The 21540-nt window shown below is 39.8% G+C and overlaps 1 protein-coding gene across 2 annotated transcripts in view; it reads left to right on the forward strand.

The window, feature by feature from the left end:
- The window catches only part of LARGE1 (LARGE xylosyl- and glucuronyltransferase 1), a 279977-nt gene that overhangs the window by 122349 nt on the left and 136088 nt on the right, over positions 1 to 21540 (forward strand). For both annotated transcript variants that reach the window (XM_036401466.2, XM_036401467.2), the window contains 2 exons: positions 9837 to 10138; positions 16371 to 16453. In XM_036401466.2, the coding sequence (XP_036257359.1) occupies positions 9837 to 10138; positions 16371 to 16453 (385 nt within the window). The remainder of the gene's footprint in view (positions 1 to 9836; positions 10139 to 16370; positions 16454 to 21540) is intronic.

Consider the following 21540-nt stretch of genomic DNA (forward strand, 5'->3'; position numbering starts at 1 on the left):
GAAGTTTAACTTAATAATTATCAGCTGGAGCCTCTATTGATGAGCAGCTGAGGCTAATTACCAGCAACAGAATTGGAATTAACTGCTGCTAGGCTTGCATTGAGCATGCTTGTCTCTACCTTGTGGTTACTGTGGCAATTGTAGAAACATAGATATATACATTTTCTAAGCCTACATGTACTTATTTCTTCTACTTTCTGTCCTCTTAAAAAACACTGTAAAATGATGCATTTTAGGCTTTTCCCCTTCCTATCTCTTCCACAGTTTATTACTGAGCAGGAGCCAACATAGAATAGCTCCAGTCTCTTACATCCCATGCCATGAATGATAGTCACAGTGGTGTGTACAGCTGCAGTGACACATTTGGGCACATGCTTTACCTCAGAGAGCTGTAATGGCTGCCTGCTGCTGATTATCCATTGTGCTATATCAGGGCCAGTAGTCACCTTAAGACAAAACTCACACCTGAGCAGGGAATACCTGGGTGTAAGAAGTCCAAATGGTTAATGAAAAAAGAGATGCTGCTTCTCCATAGGAAATTTTCAGATTAACAAATCCCATTGTTTTCTCTCCCACTTGTGCTCTACACCAGGGAAATTCAGCTGGCTACAAATACTTAGCCTGCAGATATCATTCATATGCCTTTTCCTAAGTGTGCTTTATTATTCACATCACACTCTTACAGGCCCTCCACAGCTTCCCTTCTAATTATTCCCTGCTTGCCCATTCCTATGAATAACCAGTGGCATTCACCCACATTCTGCCATTTAGGACGTTTAGTAGTCCATCCTACTATTAATTGGATTTCTCATTTTCCAGGAGGTGCCACAATTTATTTAAATTCATCCAGATTGAAACTCTAAAGATTTATAATCGAGTTGCAGAAGGTTTCAGCTTCAGGGCACCGGCATCCACCAGGCACTGGTTGTCATGGAGGTGGTAGAGGGGAATGCTTCAGGGCAGAGGCAATTGGGCTGGCTCAGACCAGCTAAAGCTGAGTTGGATGTGTTGCACTGCAGGAGGTGAGAAGCTCTGTGTGACCCTCTGGGTCAGCTTAAGCTGTGGGAATGGTAACCTCTAACTGAACAGGGATTTATGTCTGTAACTGACCTAAAAGATCTCATTTATTTGTACCCCACGTGTATACTGCTAATTGTGATGAGGTTGTTTATGACGAAAAGTCACTGCTAAGGGATAGCCAGTCATTGCTTCTGTAGAGAAGTGTGTTTGCCAAAAAACCTCACAGGCAACACCTCAGGGCCTGGTAGCATGGTCAGAGGACAGAAGGGGCATTGACCCTCTCTCTCCTCCTGTCACCGGGTGCTCTGCAGTGTGCTTGCTGAGTGTTGTTGTAGGGGATTTCCCTGCAATATGCCTTCAGGGTCCACACATATGAGTCTTTCTGGCTGTCACATTGGCAGTCGTGACCTACTGCAAAGCTTTTGAGCAGAAAGAGAATACCCCTCTACCTTTGGGGAGATGGAGCTTCTTTTCTGCTCTTTCTCCCCCGCTTCCCAACTGCTAAAGAAGTGGTTTGCCAAAAAAATCAGCATCTTTACAGGAATGGGACTTGGAGAAAATAACAATTTGTCAAGAGCACAGATGGCTTATTTAGAATCTAATAGGTATTAAGACATTATTTTCCCCAGGCTTTACTCCTGATATTGATAATGTGTTATCTTTGCCAAGTTCCCCTCTTGATAACATGTTATCTTTGTCAAACCAAGTCCCTGATAAAATCTTATTTTCCCTCAGTGCTCACTCTGATAAGATATTATTTTCTTACATCTCTGCTGCCAATGGAAAGGAGAGAAATGTTATTTTTAGTCCTTTTCTTGAAGAGGCATATATATTGCCAAGGCAATGCAAAACAGGGAAAGAAAGAATGAGAAGAACAAACAGAAGAAATGTTACTTTATTCTAGACAAGGAAATGAGCAAATATTTTAAGACTTATGGGCCCTTGTTTTGAATATGCTAATAAGCCAACATTCATAACTAGCTAATGAGCCTATATTTCTTTTGCAAAAACAAACTATTTTTAAAAAGTCACATCTGTTTCCAAGAAGGATGTTTATGTTTAGATCTTCTTCCTGCATTCTGTTGCTTCATGCTTTTTCTTTACCTGGTATCTTTTACTCTTTATCATCCCTATTAGAGAATCCCTATCAGAATTGCATTTGCTCAGCCAGCACATAAACAGCTCTCTGCAGTTCTGCAGCATGATGCCATCGTTGATGGTACACCTGCAAAGCCTTTCTGAAACACAACCCCTTCCCCATTTTGCATGCAGAGCAAATACAGCAATGCAGAGAAAGTGGTTCTTGAACCCCTCCATTTAGTTAATTTAAGAGACTGGAATTTGTGTCATGAACAAGGCAGGGGACAACTTTGTAATTTATGAAGTCAAATTTGCCCTGAGGAATTGTTTCTGTCTCTACCACCGAGTTCATTACACGGTGTTCATAAAACAATAATATTGCAAGTGGCTGCTAAGTACTTTTCCCCACATTTCCTGGATTTCCAACTTGCAGACTCCTGCATTACAGAAATGTTAAGCTTATAACTGTTGTATATGTAGCTGTCCTCTGAAAAACTGGAGTGCAGAAAAGGTGATTATTTGTTGAAAAACTGTATCAGACCCATCTCAGCTGTGCATCCGAAAATGGTATTTTCTGTGAGTGTTAAGGACTGCACAACTTCTTGCTTGACTGCAAAAGAGGGACTCACAGTACCACCTTTCCTTTAAAAAACTTGTTAAAAGACATCACTGATCCCTGTGCTGCATTAAGATGGATAGTAATGAACATCATAGGCCAGTGAGGGAATAAATAAGTAGGATAGGTATGCGTGGTTACAAACAGAATGATGAGCTGAAACAACCTGCTAAATAGCTATGATCACCATCCATCCTCTGCACACAATGATGCTGATATTCTTTGGAAATAAAGTGGTGATCATGCAGGATCCTGTCAGCAAACAGAAGGGAATGACAGCAAAGATTGAACAGGAGACCATCATTCTCACATTTCCAAACTTGTGTTTGACTTCAGTGGATGCTTGACCCTGGCTGGACACCAAGTACCAAAGCTGCACTATCATTTTCCCTCTTCAGCTTCACAGGGAGAGAAAATATAATGAAGAGCTCATGGGTCAAGACAAGAACAGAAAGAGGTCCATCACCAATTACTGACTGTCACAAGCAAAACAGACCTTAACTCAGGAAAATTAATTTTATTTATTACCAATCAAATAATAGTAGGGTAATGAGAAATAAAACTCAATCTAAAAAGCCCACTTTATTTTCCACCTTCTTCCCAAATTAAATTTACTCCTGCTTTTCTCTCCCATTTTCCTTGTAATGGTGCAGGAAAACAGGGAATGGGGCTTGTGGTCATTTCATCACATTTGATCTCCTTGCTCCTCACACTTTTCCCCTACTTCAACGTGGAGTCCCTCCCATGGGAGATAGCCCTCCACAAAGTTCTTCCAAGAGAGTCCTTCCCATAGGCTGCAGTTGTTCATAAATTGCTGCAGCATGGGTCTCTCCCATGGGATACAGTCCTTCAGGAACACACTGCTCCAGGGTGACACCCCGACACGGATCACAAATCCCACCAGCAAGCATGCTCCAGGGTGGGCTTCCCCACAGGGTTACAGCCTCCCTTGGGCATCCACTTGCTCTGGCATATGGTCCTCCAGTGGACCTCCATGCGGACCTCCATGGACTGCAGTGGCACATCAGCCTCACCACGGTCTTCCCACAGCTGCAGGGAAATCTTAGCTCTGTACTTAGAGCACCTCCCTTCTGCACTGACCTTGGTACCTGCAAAGTTGTTCCTGTCCTGTATTCTCACTCCTCTCCTCTCTGGCTACAATTGCTTCTGTGTAGTAACTTCTTACCCCTTCTTTGTGGTCAGCCCATAGGCAACCACTGCTTGTGATGGGCTCAGCCTTGGCCAGCAGCAGGTCCGTGTTGGAGCCATCCAGCATTGGCTCTCTGGGACATGGGGAAAGCTTCCAGGAGCTTCACACAGAGGCTGCCCCTGGAGCCCCTCTGCTGCCAAAACTGGCCAAGCAAAGTCAATGCACTTGGCAAGTCTGGTGTTCTGGGGGTGAAGGTTTTTTTGTATGATATGTTTGATTTCTGAATCCACTGCTTGTAGAGGGCTATTTTGTTCAAGGAAAGGACACTGAGAAAGTCATTTCCCTGTATATGAATAGCAGGCAATAACATGATTCTTTAAGTAAGGCTGACCTTCAGTGGAATTGAATGGTTCAGGTTTGGGTTCAATAAACCATGTTAATGTGTTCTTAAGTACCCTTAACAGCAGTGGAATTGAACACAAATTTAGTACTTAAAGAATTGCTGAAGCTCTTAAGTGCAATTAGTATTGACTGAGTCCAAGCCTGATGGTTGATTGGCATCTCCAGTGCAAACAGCCTCTCCTAACTAATAACAGGTAACTTAACACATGTGTTGTCCATGCCAAATCCTGAGAAGGACTTAATAGTGATGGGGAGAAGTTCTTCTGTCAGAGCTGAGGAAACTTGTGTGGGCTGTATGAAAAGGCTTCTTGTTACTTCTTGTGCTGTCTCTGTCAAGTGAACATCAGCCTTCGGTGCACTTACTGTGACATCTTTCAGTGTTACAAGTTTCTGCCTCTGACACGTGAAAAGCAGGAGCATTTAATTGGCTCATATCATGTTAGGATGAAGAAGTTCTTTACTTACAGACCTGAAGTAAATTGCTTGGACTATGTTTCCCTGTTAAAATGGTTGTTCAGGCAAGGTTTTCTACTTCCAGCTGACATCACACTGCAGTGTTTCACAAAAAGTTGTTGGAGAAAAAAAATTGGTGTGAGAATAGGTACTTTGGGATGCCTTAGCACCTACTCATGGAGGCACATATCTAAAGTACCAAAGTGTCAGCAGAAATAACTTCATTCATAGCTGCCCAGATAGCCAGGACCTACCAGAGCCGCCAGCTGAGCAGCAGTGCATGGAGTACGAAGATGTTGGGTGATTAAAGCTGAGCTAGAACTCCAGAATAGAAAGGATAGTTTATCTGCTTACACCTGGCTTTTATGTCTCTGTAGCCTGACTGCAGTCTTATGGTTTTTTTTTACCTTAGAGTCCATGGAGTTCTCCACAATGGTCTTGATGTGGCAAAAAATAATTCTGCAATGAACTTGAAATGATTTTGAGCCCTTATCAGGAGGAGAGTAATGAGCATGGTTACCTGCTATCCCATTTCTTTCTGCAAAATACTGGCTTTTCATTAAAATTCTTATGCTGCTAGTCTTCAAAGTGGGCAGAAATAATGTGAATTTTCAAATGTTGACAAATGTGAAATGGAAGCATATCTTGTATCTGTAGTCAGACTGAAACACTGTCTCTGGGCACCATAACTTCCCCTTACCTAAGGAGCAGCCTAGAGTTCACTGCCATTAGTTTGTTTTAAAGGCATTGCATGCTACTAGGCAGGGGATGAGTAATGGCTGAAACATATAGAAACCTCTAGACCTTGTCAAGATGCCAAAACACATGTAGTTTGTGCCTTCTAACAAATGAAATGTAAAAAGTTTTTAAAAACCCTCCCAAAACATGCTCCATAATTTTATGGGCCTCAGTTCCTAACACAATTGTAAGCATTTTAGTTCAGATCTGGGTTGTCTGGAAAACTTGGGATGCCTGCTTCTGCATTTTTCTTCTCTGAATCAGAGAAAATTTTACTTTCCTACACTCTGCTTCTTTCTCTATTACCCAAGTAACCCTTGGATAAATGTTCTTTTCTCTATGCCTCTTTCCTTGGCAACTTTCCAATGCCACTGGGTCCTTTTCAGAACTATCACCTCTCCCAAGTCTGGTAACTACAAAACAAAGAACTTGGCTTTAATGCCTATCCTTTAAGTTCTGTATGTAAGAAAGAAAATGCCACCGGTTCAGTCCTTCTCCTTTCAAATTAATTTTGCTGGATTGCTTTCTGATTGCTTTATTTTGTCCAGTGTCCTAGGCATTCTGCTTAAGTTAGTATTAAATGAAATCTGTTACTTTAAATTCAAGTGATTTCCTATATGCAGAAAGATTCAATAATCCATAGAATTCATAACTTACATATTGTCAAGTTTTCTGAATTGTGTGAGAATAAGTCATTGACTGCTGTCGACCATGAAATAATCATTCAGCTTTGTGTTTGAGTTTTGTTTTGTGGACAGTGGAATTTTGCAGGTCTTTGTAGGTACTGTTGCATTAGCACAAGTCTGAAGTTTTTTTTCTGACACAGAAAAAAAAAACTAAAGTTGAAAATTGAAACTGCCAAAGTTCAAAAATAGAGCAATAACCCCAAATGAATAATAAAAATAATAGCTATATTATTATTTATCACACCATTCAAAAGTACACTACTTGCTTCAGAGCACAGTAATGTTCCTTGTTGTGCTCCCTGGGACATCTTCAGTCCCAAAGTCACACAGACCTCGTTATGTGTTATGTTATTTTATCTTGATTTAGATTAGATAAAAAGTGCCTAGACACCAGCTCAGAGCATTCTGCCAGTTACTAAAAACTATAAAATTCAAGTGCAGTGCAATCAGTTTAACTCTTCTGCCAAGCAACACAATCAAACGTCAGTGGTCCCTAACATTAATCCACTTACTCCTTCTTCAGAGATGAGATGAAACACACAGAACTAAATCAAATAGTATCTTGCCACCAGCCTTGCCAGCCTCAGATGTGCAAAAATTATGAGTTGTGCAATCTCTGAAGTTATTAAAAATATTACTTTATTTCTGAGTATTAGGATCAAACTCTGTTCACTTTTGGTTTATAATTTTATTTCACATGGGTCCTGGAATTGTCATGTTATCATTTGCAGCAGAGAGATCTGGGATGTGAAAATATACCTAGTACATGATACACCTGAGAATAGTGAGAAGTATTAGTAACAAAACATGACTTGTCCAGCTGTACAAACTCAGAAGAGATAATTTCAGAAAATATCTTGGACTTGGCAACTTGTAATAAAACATAGATAATTTCTGTAGTAAATCAGTTCATTTCAACTAGTTGTACATTTCAGATGAAGAGCCTAGCTAGCTAATTCCTGAGAGGATTTCCTTACTCCTTTTACATACCAGCAGAAATATTTGCTACTGGGAGAACAGTAATGGAGTTACTGGCACTTAAAGCCAAGGCTGCATAAAGACTGGGCTGCTCTCATAGCTGCTGCAACTTCAGTCTGAGGCAGCGAGGTGATATTTTCTTTCAGTCCCTTTCTCAGACTATGCTGTTTCTTCTAAATACTGTGTAGAAACACTTGAACTTTTCTGATCAGTATATCTGCAATTGTTCAGATGTACAAAATGGTATCCTTTTCTAAAAGATAAGAAAAATTTTAAAAGTTTTAATTTTGGAAAAGCAGCATTTATGATCTATTGATTTATGTCTGTAGAATAGGTAAAGATATGTTTAATTTTTTTCCATATTTTGAAATGTTGATGAATGTTGTTCTGAGATTCACTTCCATATCTTGCTGCCTTTTCTGGTAATTATCTGAAGCTAGGAAAATTCAGTGACAAAGGCAGGAAGCAATGAGTTAATATCTGTGTTGGCTGGATATTCACCAAGTGAGGAGTTAAGATAGCCAGTGAAGTCCTTGGCTAGATTTGCAGTGTAATTGTGTATCTGTTGATAACACAGATTGGTTGTTCTGTGGGTGAGAAAAGGTGCCGTTTTTCTTTTTATCTCAGAGTGTCTACACAATACACTCTTGCTGTCCAGTAATGGGGATGCAAGAGAATCACAACCAAATGAATCTTAGTTTCCTTGAGTATCAGCAGCTGAGAAATAACACTTCAGTTCCAGGTCCTCCAAGCTTGCTGGAGAAAGATAACCCAGTATTCTATTGCATGTCTAATTGTAGCATGGCTCTGTCCTTTATGTTGACATGTTGACATTTCTCTGTTGATGCACCCATTATTTTCGGGCTTATCAAATATCTCATTGAATTTTGAATTAACTATTTGCTGGAGCATTCAAGTTACAACATGTCAGTGGCCAAATTCCAGAATTTGTCTTGAGACGTTTTTCAGTCTCAGATTTATCCATAACCTTTGCTAATGATAAATTAATAAATTACAATATTTTTGTAGAAGATAGCCTGCAAGAAATGCAAGATAATCTATCCAGATGATGATGAAAATCAAGATAATGATTTATATACATAACAGGAGGGTGTATACCTGTATAACTCAACAATGTGAATTAGAATTGAGGATTTGATTGCCATACCAGTTTTTTTCATGAAGTCAGTTTAGAGGACTGCTCATCATTCATGTTAATGTGAAACAATGAAAAAGAACAAGCAAAGAACAGGTCTTTATAACAGGGAGATAGTTTTGAGTTGGTAGGTGAAAAACGTACTTTTTAGGGAGAATTTCTAAACAATAACTGCCTGGTTTCCACTCAGGCTATTACTTGTTTGATAAAACCAATGGGACTGTCTGCACTGGAAAAAACATTAAATAGCAAACATGTCCCTGTACTTGGCACTGATGAGGTCACACCTTGAATCCTGCTTTCAGTTCCGGGTATTGAGGTGCTGGAGCATATCCAGAGAAGAACTGTGTAGCTGGGGAAGGGTCTGGAGCACAGGTCCCATGAGGAGAAACTGAGGGAGCTGGAGGGGCTTACCCTGGAGAAATGGAGGCTCAGGAGAGGCCTTATTGCTCTCTAAAACTGCCTTAAATAAGATTGTAGCCAGGTGAGGGTTGTCCTGTTCTTACATGCAACAAGTGACAGGATGAGATGAAATGACTTCAAGTTGTGCCACAGAAGATTTTGTTGAATATTAGGAAAAAATGACCTAATGGTCAGGCATTGGAATAGGTTGTTCAGGGAAATGGTAAAAGCACAATCCCTGGAAGTGTTAAAAAATGTGGATGTGGATATGGCTGTGGTTTAATGGTGAATATGTTGGTGCTGAATTAGCAGTTGGACTCAATGACCTTAGAGCTTTTTTCAACCTTGCAGTTCAATAATTTTGTGATTTAACACATGCAAGTACAAAATTACATCAGAGAAATACTTTAGTATAAGATACTCACATATCATCACTGCAAAGGAATTTCTTGCTAATTGTGACACTGTGGATAACTCTCACTGTCTTTTGCTTTGCTTCAATTTGATTTTCATTAAACATTTTTGAGACACTTTACTTGAAGGTGTTGAATTGAACCTTCTTATTTTCTTGAAAATTCCACTGAGTCTTTTTAAGCCAGAATACTTTCCAGAATTTGGCCCACATGTGTATTGAACATTTCTGCCTTGAACCTCTTATTTTTCAGCAAGCACATAATACTATGTCGCTGAATAAAACCCATCTGTTCCACACATGTGAATCAGCTGGGGCTACTGTTTGGCACAAAATGGTTGCCAAAATTCTGTCATTTGACTGTGAAGGAAGTGGGGTGGGAATAGCAAAATTATTTCATCTCGCATATATTTCTAAAATATATTTAACTGTATATTAATTGCCTTTGAATTAAGTCCTAATGTTCTTGACTGTCTTCCCAGACTAGAGACTGGCAGGCAGCCCTATGAGAACAAAGAAACACATGCTTATCTTTTGGTGTGATTTGAAAATTAGTAGGACCTGTAGCTTGTAGAATTCAGCATTTGTCCAAGTTTACCGTGCACTTAAGCATGGCTTGGGAGTGCCAAGTCTGCATAAAACATGGCTGTATGTGAAGCGCATCTCTGCCTCACAACACCAATATTAAAGGAAGATGCAGCTGGTGTGTTCTGACAGAAGTGCTCTGTTTCCTTGTGGTGCAGATGGGAAGCCGGTGTCGCTGTCCCCGCTGGAGTCGCAGCCGCACAGCCCTCGGTACACGGCGTCGAGCCAGCGGGAGCGCGAGAGCCTGGAGGTGCGTGTGCGGGAGGTGGAGGAGGAGAACCGCGCGCTGCGCAAGCAGCTCAGCCTGGCCCAGGCCCGGGGCGCCGCGCACCACCGCGCCAACCACTCCAAAACCTACTCCATGGAGGAGGGCACGGGTGACAGCGAGAGCCTGCGCGCTGGCATCGTGGCGGGGAACAGCTCCGAGTGCGGCCAGCAGCCCGTGGTGGAGAAGTGTGAGGTAAATATGCCAAAGGAACGTGCCAGAAGCAAAGCCTGGTAGATGTGGTCCCTTAAGGACATTGCAGATCCCCGTTTCCTTCCTCTGAAACCTTTTCCTCCAAAACCAGCATCTTAAAGGTCTGCTGCGTGCAGCTTTTCAGATAATTTTTTATTATTCTTTTTAAAAAAGCCTTTAACACATTTGTCATCAGAATATCTTCTGAGTTATTATTTCATCACAGCTTTTTGTCTTTTTCGTTCTTGTGTCCCCAAACCTGATATAAAAATCAAAGCCTTGCTTCTAGCTGACTTCACTACAGCTCTGCAGATAAAGACCTGTGGTGAGCTGACCCTGTGTATTTTAAATAATAATGACTCCAGAGTGCTTAGAAAAGCCTTATTTCTTTGTTTCTGTGCCTATATTGAAACAATTCAGGGTTCATGATTAATTAAATCGTGGTTCGTGGAGCCAGCCTGTGCTTTTGACTCACTTTGAGGAGTGTGTCTGGATGTTGCTGTGGGAGCAGGTGCTTTGCATGAGCTGTGCACTAGCAGTGTGCTTGGCTGCAGGAACAGGCAATCTGCTTCTGAGACCATTTTGGTGTGGTTGGTTTGGTTTGGTTTTTGCCATTTTACGTCAGTACTTCTGTGGATGTCATCCAGATACTTAGTTGTGAGATGTCTGAATGATGACAGGTCCAAATATGAATAGATCCAAAACAGAAAGTCTCGCTTAAAGGCCTTGTGCCAATCTCAGCTGATAAAGTTATCAAAAATAACTTCCTCCATTTATTTCTACAAAGAGGGTAATACCATATCACCTTCTATCTTGCTTGCTGCCACTTGGAAGATAAAAGTTGAAAGAAAATCGGTGTGAGAGGAAAAAGAAATCCTAACTATCTCTTAATATAAATTCTATTCAATGAGAAAATATCAAGCACAGTTTGAAAATGAACTGCTGCTTTCCAGTTGGATATCTTTGTCCAACAATGTAGAAAAAAGGAAACAATGTTATTGTAAGGAGAGGGAAGAGGACGTTTTTGTTTTTCATTTTCCCTCCTCCAGATAGAGGGCCTGATTTTCCTCAGCGTGAGATTTTTGGCATTTCTTTTAATCAGGCCATCAATCAGCAAACCTTACTTTTCCCTTATTATTATATTAAGGAGTGATGAGCTGAATCTCAGTTCTTGGTTGTTCAATGTACCAACCAATCTAGGACACAAAAACAGTAGCTTAAAGTAGGGATAGTTTAAGTGGCCTTACAGTTTGTAATGTGTTTTGCCAATGAGTTTGCTTGCTCAGTGGGGTTTAGCACTCTGCTGGAGGCAATGCTTGTATAAAATACGAAATCTCACATTATTTGCCATCCTCCTATTTCACTGCATGCTATTTTGATCTCAACTTCTTACTCTTCTCTTAAGGAATTCAATCAGTAACTCAGTTACAGCAATGGAAGTGAAAATGAAACTTCCCTATTACCAGATTTGCCAAGGGTCTCATCATTTATCCTGTTAGTGTAGATTCTCGTCCTGTGTTTTTGTGAGGGGCACCTTGATGCCTTTCATTCTCTGGTTCTTTTCTGTGTTTCAGATGCGTAAACAAAGGGTTTTTTTAGCTTCTGACCCTGGAATATATCACAGCAAGAGTTGACAAATTAGGTAGTGAGAAACAAGGGTTCTTAGGAAGAAGACTCTTGCTCTGGTGGAGACTAAGAGTGCCAGCAATGGGTTGCTCATTTCATTGAGTCTGTTCTTAGAGATTTACTGGTGGTAACGTTTCACAATCTAATTTGGGAAGGTCTTTAATGGTGATTAAAACATTTGAAAATGCAGTTACAATGAATGAACATTAAATCTCTGATAAAGCATCATCTATGTGATGTTAATTGTGATCTATATCAAATAGCTGTGGGTTTGTTGCATTCCAGCCACAACTTCTACTCTTGCATCACAGGAGAGCTCTCCTGTTACTTTAAAATGGACCAGCATTATACTGCAAGAAAAAGATCAGACACCCAGACAAGGGGCTTCTCCCTTGAGCGAGCAGATGCCCATCATGCCTTCCCAGGAGTAGACCATTTGAACACAAACCTTGGAAATATGAGTAAGCATAGTCCTTACACAGATGTCAGAAGTAACAACAGGCTTCAGAAGGAGAGCATAATGCCAGTGGAAGATAACAAAATTGTATGCCTTTTCCTTACAGTGTTATCCCAGTATCTTTCCAGTTTGTGCCTCTCTAAACTGAGCATTTACTTGAATTGTGTATTTATAAATATTTTTGAAAGATATTATATATTAGGAAATTGATAATTAGGAGTATAGCATTTAGTGGCTTAGCAAGATACTTAACATTTGAAGCATTTTTAGAGGCATATTTGTATTGTTCCTGTTCTCAACAGTGTTGTTCAGTAGGGTTAAGTGTGTAGTGCTCCACAGCCATCAAGAACAGATCTCACCAACATCAGCAGTGTAACACATGTAAAGCAGATTTTATCTGCCACTGGGGAAAAAAAAAACAAACAAGTTTTTCTGGAAAAATTTTCAATTCTGAAAACACAAGTATTTTGTAACATACTTGTAATATCTCTTAATCACATTCAACAATTATTTATGAAGGATTAAATATCTACAATGGAAAGCCTACTGGAAAATTACTGAGGTATGGAATGTCTTACCAAAGATTATTTTTAACTATAAGGACTAATACAGGTTTTTTAAACTCATTATTTCAACATTCCAAAAAGTAGCCCAAGGAGAAGAAATAGTTATGCATGCTTATCTAGGCACTGTTTACTCCTCATCAGTATGGATCTGGGGCCCAGTTCTTCGTGTAGAAGAACTGGGTTTTGGATATTTTCTTCACAATAATATTATGCCAGAACATGAAATACTGCATTTAGAGACAGGCTTTTCCTGGTGTGTAGTGGCTGAGGTAAGAGTTTTGAGCTATGTTAGCATATACCTTGGTATGACTTAAACTCCCTTTCCTAAAGAAGCTTAGCTTCCTTAAGTACCTTGAACCACCGTACACCTGAGTGCTTCCTAAACTATTTAAAATTAAAAATAGTTCAGTTGGTGTCCCTGATCCTCAGCCTGTAGGGAGAATGTTGTGATGCACTTCCACAGTGTTTTGATTACCTCTTCATATCTCTGTTTATAAACAGAGGAAGAATTCATTGACTCTGTATCGTCAGGCGTATCATCATTTCATTTGTTGCTGCAGTGAGTTACATTATCCAAAAGCATCTCCAGTGAATGACCTGAGTCCAAACTGCTGCAGCAAATGGTGAACATATCCATCACTCACTTTGAAGAGAGCATTGTAGGAAGATGGACACTTTGAATGCTCAGTTTGGTCCTGCAGCGATTTCGAAATATCCAGGCTAGAGTGTGACTAGTGTTATCTAAAACTATCATGGAATGCCAACAGTAAAGGGGCAAGTGTAACATACAGAGCCTTGTGTGAGAAGTTTGGTGGGACATGTTGAGCCAAACAGGCAGGCTGACACTTGCAGTGGAAGTTGGAGCATTCTTTGGTCATGTGGCTTTAGTCCTTGGTGTTAGCTGCAGTCATTGGGTCTGGAGGTTGTGTGAATCACAGTGGCCAGTTCTGGTGGGATGGGAGATGCACTCTTCCAGCCATCTGCAGATGGATAAAAGGAATTTGGGAGAAGTGACAATTTTCAAAATCTGAGAGGTGATGCTTACAGTAGTATGCTCAGGAGGGTGCAAGTTCTTTCAAGTGCTTATTCCAGCCATAACTTGCCAGAATCTGGGTACAGCCAGCTGTTCTCAATCCAAACATGCATTTGGAGCAAGAGTGGAGAAAACTGGAAATAATGATTTTCCCCTTGGGATGCAAACATCTGCAAGCAGTTCAGGCTGATAACTTCATTTGGCTTATCTGTTTTTCCACTGACTTTGTTTAACAGTTAAACAACAAGAGAGAGGAAAGTTGATGAAGGAAACGAGAGGAATAGACTGAGCCTTGAAGCATGCTGCAGGAAAAAACTTGGAACGAAAAGGTTTTGATTTCTGTTCTCTTTGAGGATTATTGCTCTGTTGTTTAACTGATTGCAGGCAGGAATAGAAGTGATATGTAATATCAAACACCACAGAGAGGCTGAGCAGAAGGTACATGAATGCCTGTGTCTCTGTGCTGGAAGAGAGCATTCAGAAGCGTAGTAAATGCTGCTCTCACTGTGTCCTGGCTGAAGCAGCATCCAAGGCAACAGCAGCTACTAGAAGACAGCAAGGAATGCATGCCTTCAATTCTGAAACAAACTGATTTAGTAAAAGGAGAACAGATGTGGGTAAGAACTTGACAGAATAAACCCTGATTTGGACGGAAGTTGTAAGGTAGAGAGAGTGGCTTTGAGGAGAGCTTTTCTGGCAAGTGTAGGTGGTATAAAACAATGATGACTGTATATGACAGTGCTATTCTGTGGAAATCCCTAAAATGTTTGTTTCTGGTCTAGTGCCTTCAGGTGAAATGTTTAAAGCAAGGATGAAACTGTTCTCAGTTAATTTGATTTTAACTGGCACTGAGGGGAAGGATTTTAGGTCTTCTGGAAGCCTGGGAGGGGGACCAGGTGACAATGAGAGAGGAGGCAGTACATGTAGGATCAGGAATCAGTGCACCCACAGCAACCCATGCCAATGAGTACATTACAGAGTCCTGCTGTAATAAAAGTCATTAATAAGCAGTCTCTGTTCTCCCCTCTTATCACAAGAGAAGAACACAATCAATTTTTGCCAAGTGTTGAGCATGCTCGGCTCCCATTCACTTTAACATAAATTTAAAGTGCTAATACCTCACAGAGTGGCTGCCAAAATGTACTACAGTACATTCTTTCTCACACCTCTCTGGACAGACAGTTGTCTTATTAATTCAAGTCCTCTTAAAACATCAGATCTTAAATATGCCTGAGCTTGTGAAGCACAGCAGGGCTGGAGGGAGCTGTGATGGTCATGTGGATGTTCCACTGTGGCACAGCCACTTGGCACTTGTATGATTCAAATTGTGCCTTGTTCCAGGGGATCTTAATGGATGGGGCTGTGGGCTCTTCAGATGTGCCCAACACATGGCACTTCTTGTGTAAATGTGCTTCTTTTACAAGCCAGGCTTTGGGAATCTGTGGCTACGTGAGGAGACAGAATTCCTCATTTGTTCTCAGCATAGTGGGCATTCTGTGGAAAATGAGAGCTATGTGTGTGAGAAACCAGCTAACCAAGCTTCAAATGGAAGCCAAATGAGGCTTCCCTGCAGTTTCACAGCTGTGTCCCCAATGGCAGCTTTGTGATGACAGCATGGTGAACTCTGCTTCATTTCTGTGACCACTAAGAAACAGAAGATCACAGAACCTGGAGTCAAAACTTGATAGGATTAAAATTTTTTTGTCCCTAGGGAGCAGAAATGGCTACTTTTTAAAAGCAGAGCAGAGTAACGTGATAGCATTTTTCAGATTAGTGCTTACTGCTAAATAATGACTCGTAGCGCCTTTTCAATTTTCCCTTTCCTCCTGAAGAGATGAGGAAACCTCTGCCTCATGTTAAAAGGGAGGTAAAAAGGCACAGAATAAGTGATAATTTACCAGTGTCATGAGGTGGAGAGAATGTGTTTGTGGGGGTTGTGTTTAACTTCACATTAATGCTGCTAGAACAGGCCATGCTGGTAGTCACACGCAGGGAGGTGGCCTCTTGCCATCACAGCCTGTGTCCCATCACATCACTGGGATGCATCCAGCCCTGGCAAACCAATAATCACAGTCATGTTCATCCATGAGAGCTTGCTCACCCTCTCCATAGGGCCTGTGCATAAGACAGAAATAATTCAAAATTTCTGAGATCATACCTGCTTCTAATTATCAGACAATTTTAAACTTTAGTTTAGAAGATTAAAAATATCTGTATGTTTGCACACTCAGGATTTTGTGTGCTGCTTACTTGGGGAGGGTCTGTGTACATACATGCACACGTATGTCTTAGCTAATAAATGCAATTCTACTCAAACATCTGATGTAACGTAGTGGTAGTAATGACTTTGGAATGATGATGGTGCTATAACTCAATTAAGATGTTTTTAGCAAACTGCCTCAAGTGGGTTGCAAACAGCTGCAAAACACCCACTCAAATCCCTAACAATTGCAGCACTGAACAACAGCAGTGTCATGTGTGTGCTCTCCTTAACAAGTGATGAGCACAGGAGCGGGCTTTAATTTTGTTCTTTTTGTTCCTTTTCTCCCACAGACTATCCACGTTGCCATTGTCTGTGCAGGGTACAATGCCAGTCGGGATGTTGTCACACTCGTCAAGTCTGTCTTATTTCACAGGTAAAGGAGGTTTTCTTTTCCTGTATATTGTACATCTGATTATCACTACATGAGCTTTTTGTACATTTACTATGTAACTTCAGAAGAAGGTCAGACTCCCTTCCCTGGTTCCTTTCTCTTTTTAAGAAATGAAACATTTAATTCATGATCATCTCAAATAGATTTCACCTGTGTGAAGATTTTCTACAGTGAATAAGAGAGATTAGAGATCCACCTGCTACTCCTGTTGCATTGTGGGAATAGGGATAGTATCTATCTTCACTGTAAAGCATCTACACACTCCTGAATGCTGGAAAATAGTGATAATGGTAATAACAGTGTTGTATTCATTTAGCCTATTTCTGGTATCAGTTTATGGCACAGGTGTAGATGATAAATTCACACTGGTTGCTTAACTGTCCCAGATTCCAATTTTGACATTTGTTTTTGAAGTAAACCTGCTGTTACAGTCAGTATATACACTATTTCATTAAATTCAGGTGCTTTATTCTGGCTTTGGAATGGCTGCTGACAGTCCCTCAGAAGGTTTTGCAACCTGGTTTTAGCACAGTTAGCTCCCAAAGTTGAGAGGCATAAATGTACAATGAAAACAAAATAACCAATTCCCTTAATAGACAGCAACTCCAGAAAAAGAGAATTCACATTAAACTCTGTGTGGGCATATGTGTGTATCCATTATCCAGTTTAGAAATTCTCTCAGAAATGCTTTCCAATGATGTTGCCAAAAGTGGATTAAAATTGGGGAAGTGATCAGACTGTTTGATTCGAACAGGTTAAATAGACTAGTAAAATATGCTTACAGTACAAACAACTTATTAAGGGAGGTAGTTTCAATATACTGCTTTTTTTTGAAAGACAATTTTGTGCAAGAGTGAATTACTTTTGTTCATGTCATGTGGTAACATCTTCATGTGTCTATCATGAGTGGGGCATTCCAGTCCCACACTTTGCTCCTTATATTTGCCTCCAGTCTCCTGCTGGAAGCCTTAGTAGTCACTCCCTGACAATGGTTTTAGTACACCATTTTATCATTTTTGGTAAGCTTCCTAAAATAATATAAATGCTCATCTTGTCCAGTATGAAAAAAGACTCCATAAGTATTGTTTAATCAAAATAGGAGAGCAGCTTCCATTATTGACACGCAATCTTTGCAAGTCTTTTGAGAAGTAGCATGTTCATGTTAGATGGGGGTAGGACCAGAAGAACAATGCTAAAAAACATAACAAAAGCAAAAATACAGTAAATATCCATGTCATTCTCTTTGGGGGATTGTACTAAATGTTAAAATTCTGGTAAATGGTAAAACTATATCTATTTCCAATTAGAAGTTTGAATTGTTCAGTGTAAACTGGGTTTATATTGCAAAGTTGTGGGGAGGTTTTGTATTTTTTTTGTTGTTTCTAAGGGATTTAATGGAAAATCATATTTTTGTGGTGACCTGAGTTATCCTATTGCTAAGCTTCTCCCTGTTTGTCTATCCTAATACTTGCATCCATTTTGAGAAGGCTTTAATCTCTCTGTTTCCAAATGTTCTGTAAATAATAGACATCTCACAGCTCAAAGGTTTAAACAACCTCTCTCTGCTCTTTAAAGGAAATGTCCCTGTTTTACTTAAGGCACTCCTCTAAGCAATTAGCAAATTTATAAACAATACTGTCATGTAATTAAATTATTAAATAATAACAAATTAAAATGTTAAAACAAAAAAACGGTAATTAATATTGGTATTTCTAAGTCTGATGGATTCTGCCTCTGTCAAGAACCTACTGGTTTTGGCCTGCACTGCTGCTCATGTCAAAGGATTTGTTGAACTCAGCAGAGGTGGTCAAGATAAAGTCCAGTATAGCTAAGGAAACCTGAGTACATTCCAGATAACCTATCTCCCTTGTTTGCTCAGAACATACTTAAAGACAAGTCTAAGTTCATTCCTGCCTAGAACTAGGGTTTCACACTAGGTATTAAATTGTTTGCTAGAAAGAGAAGATTTTCTCAGAAAAGAGACAGAGACAGACATTTCTTTGTTATCTTCTAGAAAACACAGGCTTCTTAAGCATCAGTTGATGCTATGACTCCATGGCCATGCTTCAGTAGCACGCCTTTCTTGGATCTTTATCTTTGGAATGGCAGTTCTGTAGAAGGATGCAGAATGAGCAAAAAGAAACAACAAATTAGGCTGAATATTGATTTAGAACTAAGTTTCTTTGCTTTGGTTGCCATGTGCAAGCAGTGTTATTTTGGAAACCACTATGCAATTTAGAAATGGTGGTGAATGGAAAGGCTTCTTTTAGTTGCTATGATCTATTTAATTATAGGAATGCAGAATGGAGACAGGTCATGATAGTGCATTTAGGAGGATTGAATTAGGAGAGTTGGAAGTGGTTGGTTCAGATAGTTAGTGCTTCATGATGTCAGCATCAAGTTTACCTCTGGCTTGAGGGTCAGTGAGAACAGGCATGGAGATGTCACTTCTTCTAACCCTAAATATGCACCAGAGGGTGCATCCTAGCTTGCATTGTCCAAAAAGCCATTGTTTGAAAGGTCTGTATGCTTCCAATGGAGAAGTTTGCTTAACAAGAAGTTTGTTATCCTAATCTCTAAGTTAGGCTACTGGTCCTTCATTTCCAGTATCACCACATTCAATCTTAAAAGTTTTGCAAGAACAGAAAAAATATGCTGCCAAATGTATTGTCATAGAGATTTTGTTTTTCCTTTGACACACCCTGAATTCAATCTACTGATTAAACAACTGACCCCTTAAAGCAACCAGGCTTAATGTCCTCACCTGTCTTCCTGCACCTCGTGTGTTTGTTGTAAGACACTGATGTCAGTGAATCTATCTAGAATTCATGAAGATGTCATGTCCTTCTTTTGGCATTTCTGTACAGGTTAGTAATTAAGCAATTTGGCATTTCTGTACAGGTTAGTAATGTTTTAGCATGCATTTGGATACAAACCTATATACCTAAATTCCCTACTTCCATAGGAAATCTCTACTTCTCTAATGGAAAAGCTCTGAGAAAAGGAGGCCATGTCAGTCTAATCCCAGGGAGCATTAACATATTTGTTATACCCCCAACTTTAGCTAGAGTACTAAATAGAGACACAAAACAGCAGGAGTGCTGGGTCATTAAGGATAAAAGCTACAGGATTTTCTATCGATAGAGTGTGCTGTCTCTTCTCTCTTGCAGGAATGTACAGCAAATCCTGCATATTGAACATTTCAGCTCTCCACAGGCCTAAAACACCAAGATTTGAGTCATACCATATATATTATGAGACTTAGGCAAGCTACTTGTTCAGACCATTTGAGAAACCACATGTATCTTCAGATTCCAGAGGGTGGGAAAAGGAGAGGAAAGGGGTAGTGTGATTGATTCCACATAAGAACACCATAGTTCAGAAATGAGTTTCATTCCCAGTGATAAAGGAGCTTGATTCCAGTTTTGTCTTTCAAAAACGTATGCTCCAGCCACAAAATCCAGCAGCTTTTAACACCCAGTTTGACATAACTGACAGTCTGTTCTCAGGAGGAGACTCAGCAGAGCTGGGATAGTGCAGGGTTTGCAGTCTGATAAATATGCATTGGAAGCACTGCACAGAGGGAGGCTGGTAGAATGAATACTCAGTCCTACTCTGCAACTTTGCTACTTTCCTTTCTTGCACATCCAGTTCCCAATTATGACAGATTTTATAAAGCCACTGCAGGGGTAAAAAAAATTATCTGAGTTTAACACAAGCATATCACTGTGTCCTTAGAGCAGCCTCACTTTAGTTGTTCCAAACCAAAAGACTAAACACTAAAAATGTATTATATTGGGTTAAATAGACAAAATGAATGAAGTGCAAATACTTTTGGAAACAGTGATTATAGTGGTAAGCTAAAAAGCACCTGCATTTCTTTTTCAAAATTGAAGCAGTTTTCTGTGGTTGATAATGTTCCTTGAATCTTTTGCAACTATTGGTCCATGTTACATTGGTGATTTTTTCAATGTTTTACTCCATTTCTGAAAATTGCAAACCTTAGAGTGCTACAGAAACAGCCCACAATCCTAGTTACATATTAAAAAGATAATTTCTCAGTTCGGGTAAGTCTTAACTTGAATAAGAGCTAAAATGGTTTTTAATGTGTCCTTTTTCAAAAACATGCCTAACACTATGTTTCATTTGGAAACAAAATAAAAAACAAACTTATACAATTATGCATGTTTCTGGCAGTTAGGTCAGCCTGACAATCTGTAAACAATTAACTTCTCTTTTGTGCCAGCAAATACTGTGTTGGTTTTTTGTGGCCTTCTGTTTTTTTCCCCCACTATGTCAGTCCGTCTTCTTCACAGGAGACACTGCATTTACTTCTTTGGCTGAACTCTCCATTTATACTACAGCAATAGTGGCATAGGAGTGTGGGGGCTTTGGAAGAAATGTAAACAAAACCAGACAACGAGACAAATGCTTTTTAATATGAAGTTGCCTCTCTGCTTTAAGAAGGCTGCTTGTAACCTTAAAGTTAAGTGTATGTCAGAGCATTTTTAAGAACAGGATATGAAGCTGTGTTACAGAATGCTGTATGAATAATGAACTCTTTTTTTTTTTTTCTCAGAACAAGTAGAATAAGACAAAGCAAATGAAAATCTAAATTAAATTAAAAGGATGACATGTAATTTCCAAGTAAAAGTCACAAGTCAACACTGGCTGGTAATTAAAGCTTATATAATCTAATGGCTATATTCCATTGAGACCACTTTGCCTTAATGGAGTTAATTTGAGAATTCAAAACCTCTGACAGTGTTTCCAACTTTTCTAATGTGTCAGTCTATTTTGTGTGAGGTTATTCTGGCAAAACACATAAAGTGTGACCTGGTTTCTCTGATCCATATGAATGCATCAACAATACACACTTTTTGTTTTTTCTAGCTGTCCTAACAATAGAGCATAATGGAGAAAGCAATGTTTAAAAAAATCTGCTCATGATTTACTCTTAGTACTTCTCAAAGAAATTCTGTCAGTAAACACAAAACAAGAAGATCCATGAGTGATGCAGCAAGTGTGTATTTAGTCTCTCTCCAATACTTTGGGAGCATTTTCATCAA

Source organism: Molothrus ater, chromosome 5 (genome assembly GCF_012460135.2).
Source record: "Molothrus ater isolate BHLD 08-10-18 breed brown headed cowbird chromosome 5, BPBGC_Mater_1.1, whole genome shotgun sequence".
NCBI lineage: Eukaryota > Metazoa > Chordata > Aves > Passeriformes > Icteridae > Molothrus > Molothrus ater.